This window comes from Halichoerus grypus, chromosome 10 (genome assembly GCF_964656455.1).
Source record: "Halichoerus grypus chromosome 10, mHalGry1.hap1.1, whole genome shotgun sequence".
NCBI classification, from domain to species: domain Eukaryota; kingdom Metazoa; phylum Chordata; class Mammalia; order Carnivora; family Phocidae; genus Halichoerus; species Halichoerus grypus.
The window spans coordinates 25517406-25526526 of record NC_135721.1 but is presented as its reverse complement, the minus strand read 5'-3'; the positions used below and the strand labels follow the sequence as shown (position 1 = coordinate 25526526).

Here is a 9121-nt window from a genome sequence, read left to right as displayed (position 1 = left end):
CCAGGGTCCTGGGATCAAGCCCCGCATCGGACTCCCTGTTCAGCGGGAAGCCTGCTTCTCCCTCTGCCTGCCCCTCCCCCTGCTTGTGCTCGCGCGCGCTCTCTCTCTCTCTCTCCCTCTCTGACAAATAAATAAAATCTTAAAAAAAAAAAAAAAGACATCTTACATCACTACCCAGTGCCAGGATACATAAATAATTGAAATAAAACTTTCATGAAAAAATATAGTGCATTCTGATAGTTTTAATCCTATTTCACTAAAAATATATATAGTGGGGCACATGGCTGACTCAGCCAGAGGAACACGCAACTCTTGATCTCTGAGTCATGAGTTTGAGCCCCACATTGGCTGTACAGATTACTTAAATAAATAAACTTTTTTTTGCTATTTTTTAATTTTTTAAATTTTTATTGTTATGTTAATCACCATACATCATTAGTTTTTGATGTAGTGTTCCATGATTCATTGTTTGTGTATAACACCCAGTGCTCCATGCAGTGCATGCCCTCTTTAATACCCATCACCAAACTAACCCATCCTCCCACCCCCCTCTCCTCTAGAACCCTCAGTTTGTTTTTCAGAGTCCATTGTCTCTCATGGTTCATCTCCCCCTCCGATTCCCCCCCTTCATTCTTCCCCTCCTGCTATCTTCTTTTTTTTTTTTTTTAACATATATTGTATTATTTGTTTCAGAGGTACAGATCTGTGATTCAACAGTCTTGCACATTCACGGCGCTCACCATAGCACATACCCTCCCCAATGTCCATCACCCACCCACCCCATCCCTCCCACCCCCCACCACTCCAGCAACCCTCAGTTTGTTTCCTGAGATTAAGAATTCCTCATCTCAGTGAGGTCATATGATACATATCTTTCTCTGATTGACTTATTTCACTCAGCATAACACCCTCCAGTTCCATCCATGTTGTTGCAAATGGCAAGATCTCATTCCTTTTGATGGCTGCATAATATTCCATTGTATATATATACCACATCTTCTTTATCCATTCATCTGTCGATGGACATCTTGGCCCTTTCCACAGTTTGGCTATTGTGGACATTGCTGCTATAAACATCGGGGTGCACGTACCCCTTTGGATCCCTACATTTGTATCTTTGGGGTAAATACCCAGTAGTGCAATTGCTGGATTGTATGGTAGCTCTATTTTCAACTTTTTGAGGAACCTCCATACTGTTTTCCAGAGTGGTTGCACCAGCTTGCATTCCCACCAACAGTGTAGGAGGGTTCCCTAAAATAAATAAATAAACTTTAAATATATATATACATATATACTAATTATAACCCACTTAAGTTGCTATCATGACCTGCTAATGAGTTGGCCAATTTGAAAAACTGCCCTAGAAGATACTCTTTCTAGTTTTGACAGCTTTTCTTACTTCTCTCATCTCTGAAAGCCTCAGATCCTCTGACTCCTCATACAAATGCGCTGGGGCCCCGTTCTTTTCTGATGCTGGTTCCTTAGAGGTTACTGCTCCTTGTGGGTTTCTGCTCCAGTAAGTGTGATTCTCTCTATCTGCCTGACTGTCTCCAGTTTGGGGACACCTGTTTGCTCCAATTCTCTGACAGATCTAAAAAGAGTTGTTGATGTTCAGTTTATTCAGTTTACTTTTTACTTGATTTTAGGATGGAGGTAACAATTTCTTTACATGCCAGACCAGAAAGTAGAAGTCAAAAAGGCTTCTTTTAAAAATATTTATCAATAAACTAATTTTTAAATTTACGTGGAAATGCAAATAATTCTTTAAAAAAAAAACAAAATGGAAGGATTTATACTACCTGATTTCAAGACTTATTATAAGGATACAATATTCAAGACAGTGTGATATTGGCATAAGAACAGACATATAAATCTATGGAACAGAAGAGAATCCAGAAGCAGCATCATAAATTCAATGGGTAATGGATATTCTTTTCAACCAATCATGCTGGAAAAATTAGATATCTCTATAGGGGAAAAAAATGAACTACAACTCCTCATCCCACTTCATGAACAAAAACTATCCCCAAAAGGATCAGTGACCTAAATGTAAAAGCTAAAATTATAAAACCTCTAGAAGAAAACTTAGGTGAAAATCTCTGTGGCTTGGGATAACAATGACTTTGTAGATAGGACACAAATAGCATGAATCAAAGAAGAAAAATTAATAAGTTGGAATTCATAAAAAGGAAAATGTTTTGTTTTTCAAAAGATGTCAGAGAATAAAAGGCAAACCTTGTATTAATCATGTTTTCAATTTTTTATATTTTATGGTGCTTTGCTCTTTTGGGGGTTTTGCTAGGTGGGAGAGGCTGCCCCTATCAAGGCTAGCTAATTCCTAGGAAAAGCAAAAAACTTGTCTGTGAGCGTGCCTTTCTTATGCAAAACAACCAACCCAAAGACAATATCCCCAACCACCAACTTTACTAACTCACGCACCAAGACAATATTTCCCTTGCCTTAAATCACTCCAGAGTCACTCTTAGAGCCTACAGTCTGCCAAAATTATTCAAACTATCCAATCCTAAACTTGCTCAAACTTGCCTACCCTGCCTCACTCATTTCTTCCTGTGAAAACTATAATGCACGCTCTGGGCTAAGCTTTCTCCTTTTCTCCTTTACTTCTCTGCCTCCTGATCAAGCCCTGTATGATATGGCATACACTCCTTCTACTGGGAATATTTAGCAATAAAATTTCTTTTATTGGCATTGACCTCTCTATGTTGTCACTCAGTTATCTTTATGAATTAACTCCTGGATACAATCAAAACAACTACAGGTTAGGAGAAAACACTCATAGTACATATATCTGGCAAACAACTTACATCCAGAATCTATGAAGAACTCTTTTTTTTTTTTTTTAAGATTTTATTTATTCATTTGAAAGAGAGAGATAACACTAGCAAGGGGAGTGGCAGGCAGAGGAAGAGGGAGAAGCAGGCTCCCCAGTGAGCAGGGAACCCAAAGCGGGGCTCAATCCCAGGACACTGGGATCATGACCCAAGCTGAAGGCAGATGCTTAACTGACTGAGCCATCCAGGTGCCCCTATGAAGAACTCTTGAAAGTCGGTAATAAGAGGACAACCCAATTTGTAAAATGGGCAAAAGATCTGTACAGATACTTCACAGACGATTTATGAATGAACAATAAAGTACATGAAAAGATCCTCAGCATCATTAAATGAAAATTAAAACTACATAATGAGAGGGGTGCCTGGGTGACTCAGTCAGTTAAGCGTCTAATTCTTGGTTTTGGCTCAGGTTGTGATCTTGAGGTCATGGGATTGAGCACAGCATTGGGCTCCTTGCTGAGCATGGAGTCTGCTTCAGATTCTCTGTCCCTCTCTCCCTCCCCTGTGCTCTCTCTCTCTCTAATAAAAAAATAAAATCCTTTAAAAAACAAAACAAAACAAAAACCCTACATAATGAGATACCACTACCCATTCATAGGTATGGCTAATATTAAAAGATGAATAATGCCAAGTGTTGGTGAGAACCATTGGAACTGTTGGTTTTACATGTTGGTAGGCATGTAAAATGGTACGACCACTTTAAAAAAGTTTGGCACCTTCTATAAAATTAATATACACTTACCATATATATGACCCAGAAATACTACTTCTAAGTATTTACCCAAGAGAAATGAAAACATATGTCCACAAAATACTTGTACATGAATGTTCATAGTAGCTTCATTCATTATAGCCACAAACTGGAAACAAACCAAATGTCAATCAATAGAATTGATAAGTCAACTGATTTGCTCATACAATGGAATACCGCTCAGTCATAAAAGGACTTAACTACCAATACATGCAAACAACAAGGCAAATCTCGAAAATATGATGGTAAGTGAAAGGAGCCAGATACAAGAGTACATATTAGGTTTTCCATTCATAGGACTCTCTAGAACAGGCAAAACTAATTTTATAGTTAAAGAAATCTGATCAGTGGTTGCTTTGGTGGGGAGTAGGAAGGATGGATTATACAAGGAAACTTTCTGCAATGATGGAAATATTCTAAATCTTGACTTGGGTGTTACTGACATGGGTGTGTACATTGGTCAAATCTCCTTGCATTTTATTGTATGCAGTTTATGTATTGTATGTAATTATACCTTAATATAATAATGTAATAATGCAATATAATATAATAATACACACATACAAAATGTATTATATATAATAATTACTAATATATAATATATAATAATAAACATATAACACATACACACAAACACATGATATACATAAACACAAATACACCATATTTATGCATGTACTATATGTAATTATACCTTAATGAGGTTGATTTTTTAAATGAAGCAGGTTAAGGGGTGTCTGTCTGGCTCAGTTAGAAGAGCCTATGACCCTTGATCTCAGGGTTGCGAGTTAGAGCCCCACATTGGGTGTAGAGATTACTAAAATAAATAAATAAGTAAATAAAAATAAATTAGAAAAAGATGAAACAGTTGAGTGCCAGATGGTGCCTTTCAGACCAGAGAGGTCTTGGGGCCTTCAGGAGGAGCACATCCATTTGTATGAGTCAAGCTTAAGATTTGAAAACCAGGAGCAGCCTAGCCCAGGACGAGAACTAGTACAGATGAGTGTCTACGAGTGAAAACACCAGGGAGACATTTCTCCAAGCTATGAAGGGCTGCTGGGGTGCAGTGTGGTCTGTGTTTGAGAGTTAGATCATGGAGAGCCAGAAATAGAAGTGACACGGCTTCTCCAGGGACTTGGAGAGGTGTCAGAGCTTACCCCTGGCACTCACAACTGTTTTGCAGTGATACTCTAGAAAAGAACAAATTCTATGGGAGGTGAAATGCACTACTCCTTTGATTGGTGACAGCAGAATAATGGCTAAAAATAGTCTCTAACATGTATTGAGCTCTTTCTTTGTATGAGATATTATACAGGAATTCTCATAACTTCATAAGTTAAATACTGTTCTCAACCCCATGGTACAGATGAGCAACCAGTGGTGTATTGGCGCTGGTTCTTACTGTTTAGTCAGACCTGATTGTTGAATTCTCATGATTTTTGTTAGCCAGTTGACATATGTTGTTAGCTTGAGATCAGCCATGGTGAAAATATTTCTAACGTGGAGATTGGTAAATTCTACAAATCAGGGCCTTTACCCCCAGAGAACAAGTGTGTTCAATATTTAGCAGCACAGCACTGAAATAGGCTCAGAGAGGTTTAGCAACTTGCCAAGGTTGCACAGATGGTAGCAACCGGCAAATCTCAGGCCAGTTTCATTACTCTTACGAGAGACCGTTTTATATTGGGGCACAAGACTGCTCCCCTGACTTCATTTCCAAAGAAAAGCCATGTTGCTCAACAAAGACTCTTGGATTAAGGATGCAGGGCTTTGCAGAGCTTTTCTTGAGGGCCTGGAATTCAAGGATTTGGCATTTCCATAACTCAAGATGGGTCGGGGTAGGGGTGGGGAGTGCATGACCCTACTGCTCTGGCAACAGGATGCTGAGAAGCACATTTTATATAAATAAATAAATGTATCTTTTTCCCCCCATCTCCTCAGTGTATTTCATAAAGGAGAATAGTCAAGTCCTCATTCAAAGGATGGGAATGACTGTTGTAAAGCAAATTGTGGATGAGCTATATGTGTGGAACGTTCTGAATCACAAAGAAGTAAACATCATTTACTATGAGAAGGTCAAGCAGGAGGCTGAGAGAGGGATCATTCCCCTGACTTTGAAGAAGGGTCCCGAATCCTATAACCTCTTTCTCAAATCCCTTGAAAAGTGGAACTATCCTCTGTTTCAGGATTTGAATGGACAAAGTATCAATTTTCTTGTGTTCTACAAATAGAATAAACCATGAAGAAAATCCATACTCCCCATGAGAGAGCCTCTGCTCTCCTTTCTCTTTATATCACTGGGTAGTTGGGTTTTGGTTCTGCAGAGGAAAAGCTCAGACACTCTCAGCAAAAACTCCCATTAGATTACTTGTCCTTGAAGCCAAATAAGTCACTCCAGGATCAGGGATTAATGATTTAGTATAGTCTCACTTCAAAATCAAACTGGATAATGAAGGCACTCAAGAAGTCGTGGTTCTTGACATTCTTTAGTCCAATGAGGAATTACTATTTTTAATAATATTATCACTAGGGGCGCCTGGGTGGCTCAGTCGTTAAGTGTCTGCCTTCGGCTCAGGTCATGATCCCAGGGTCCTGAGATCGAGCCCCGCGTCCGGGGAGCCTGCTTCTCCCTCTCCCACTCCCCCTGCTTATGTTCCCTCTCTTGCTGTCTCTCTCTGCCAAATAAATAAATAAAATCTTTTAAAAAATCATATTATCACTAAATAATAACTTATTTTGTTTCATGATAGATTTTAATCAAGGTTGAGGCTTGATCTGGGGAAAGTTACCCCTAACCATCCCTCTCGGCCGTATCCCTACTATTCTCACGCACTTTCCTAGCCCAACACAGGCTCCTCCCATTTCCTTTCGGCTGCAACAAAGATCCTGTGGTGGAAAGGAGGAAACAGAAGGCAAAGGGGGAAGAGTAAATATTTGGAATCCTTTCTGCCAGCTCATACTGGGGAAGGAAAGTCAAGTCGCCAATGGAAGATCCTCAGCATAAGTCCCTCTTAAAATCCTCCTGAACTCTACGTTCTGGGGAGACACAGAATCGGATCCTCTAACCTCACCTCTTCTCTTACAGGTCTTTTTTAGCAGATATCGAAAGAAGACCTAGATGATTTGTCTCAGGATCTAAAGGATTTATACCATATCCCATCTTTTCTGAACTTCTCTCCCCTGAGTGAAGATATTGATATTATTTTTAATTTGAAAAGCACCTTCACAGAACGTGTTCTATGGAGGAAGGACCATCACCATTACCGATTGGAGCAGCTGACCCTGAATGGTCCACTAGACACTCTTGAGAGCCCCTGCATCATCAAAGGGGAACCGGGCAAAGGGAAGTCCGCTCTGCTACAGCAAATTGCCATGCTCTGGGCCCCGGGAGAGTGTGGGGCTCTGACCAAGTTCAAATTAGTCTTCTTTCTCTGTCTGAGCAAGGCCCAGGGTGGGCTCTTTGCCACTGTGTGTGATCAACTCGTGCATACACCTGACATGATCAGGAAGCAGACTTTCATGGCCATGCTGCTGAAGCTATGGCAGAGTTCTTTTTCTCCTTGATGGCTACAATGAATTCAGGGCCCAGAACTGCCCAGAGATCAAAGCCCTCATAAAGGAAAACCACCGCCTCAAGAATATGGAGGTTGTCACCACCACCACTGAGTGCCTGAGGCACATCAGGCCGTTTGGTGCCCTGACTGCGGAGGTGGGGGATATGACAGAGGACAGTGCCCAGACTCTCATCTGGAAAGTGCTGATGAAGGAGCATGCTGAAGGCTTGTTGCTCCAAATTCGGAAATCCAGGTGATTGAGGAATCTGATGAAGACCCCTCTCTTTGTGGTCATCACTTGTGTCATCCAGATGGGGGAAAGTGAGTTCTACTCTAACACACAAACAACACGGTTCCACACCTTCTACGATCTGCTGATACAGAAAAACAAGCACAGACTTAGAGGGGTGGCTGCAGGTGACTTCACTCAGAGCCTGGACCACTGTGGAGACCTAGCTCTGGGGGGCATGTTCTCCCACAGGTTTGATTTCCAACTGGAAGACATGTCCCGTGTGAATGAGGATACCCTACTGACAGCTGGACTCCTCTGTAAATACACAGCTCAACGGTTCCAGCCAAAGTCTCAATTCTTTCATAACTCATCCCAGGAGTACATAGCAGGATGTAGGCTCAGCAATTCACTAAAGTCTCAAGAGCCAGAGGAGGTGACCAAGGGGAAGGGTCACTTGCAGAAAATGATTTTTGTTTCAGACGTTACACCCAAGTATAGCAACCTGCTTCTGCACACGGGTGGATCAGCTATGGAAGCCACCAGGACTGTTTGGAAACGCCTCGCAGGAGTGTATCAACATGGCAGCCTCCTCGGGCTCTCCAACACCAAGAAGCCTCTCTGGAGGCAAGAATCCATGCAAAATGTGAAAAACACCACTGTGCAAGAAACTCTGAAAGCCATAAACATCATTCCTTTACAGAGTGTGGCATTCATTTATTCCATGAGAGTATATCTGAGTCAGACCTGACTAAAGAATTTGAAGCTTTCTTTTGTGGTAAAAGCTTATATATCAACTCAGAGAACATCCTGATTACCTATTTGACTTCTTTGAACGCTTGCCTAATTGTGCCAGTGCTCTGGACTTCATTAAACTCGACTTCTATGAAGAAGCTACAGCCTCACGGGACAAGACCACAGAAGACACGAGCAGGTGTCGAGAAGAGCCCTCAGAAACCTACATTCCCAGCAGGGCCCTGTCTTTGTTCTTCACCTGGAAGCAGGAATTCAAGACTCTGGAGGTCATATTCTGGGACTTCAGCAAGTTGAATAAGGAAGATATCAGATATCTGGGAAAGATACTCAGCTCCGCTACAAGCCTCAGATTGTGCATGAAGAGGTGTGCTGGCGTGGCCAGAAGCTTTAGTTCCATCCTCCGCACCCGTGAGAACATTCATTCTCTCACCCTGGAAGCCAGTGCCCTCACCATAGAAGATGAGCAGCACATCACACCCATGACAAACCTGAAAAACTTGAGTATTCAAGACCTCCAGACTTCACAGCTGCCGGGTATTGTAAACATCAGCAGTTTAAGCTTATAATCAAGCCCGTTTGGGTTACCGTGGAAATATTAGATATCATACCGTTTCGCTTTAAATGTTCTAATAGTTTCAACCAGGTGTCAGGACTTGGAAGGGAGGCAGCAGGACTGAGAGCGAGGTCCGTAAGGGGGGAAGGCTGCCGTGTTGGGGGGCACCAGGGAGGATTCCCAGAGCTGAAGCTGTACAGTCTGATGGAATGGCCCTACAGTTTGTAAGGTTTTGTGTGTGGGGGGGGGTAGGTTAAGCTTGTCTTCACTGACCTCTCCCCCTTCTCAGCATGTCCATCTCTACCCAACACCCACTGCTTCCCTGCCAAAGGACAGCCCTGCCCGCTTCAAGTCTGAGAGGAAATCCAGCCTGTAAACTAATCACCTGAGGGAGCTAGTAGCTAATTGTGTTACTGGATTCTCGTC

General features: G+C 41.8%; 1 protein-coding gene across 1 annotated transcript; it reads left to right on the top strand.

The window, feature by feature from the left end:
* Nucleotides 1–5431: 5431 nt before the first annotated feature.
* On the top strand, nucleotides 5432–8708 carry NLRC4 (NLR family CARD domain containing 4). Its single transcript, XM_036119089.2, is given in 6 exon segments — nucleotides 5432–5441; nucleotides 5545–5805; nucleotides 6689–7142; nucleotides 7144–8075; nucleotides 8078–8191; nucleotides 8194–8708. Coding segments are annotated over 6 exon segments (2286 nt in total).
* Nucleotides 8709–9121: the final 413 nt, after the last annotated feature.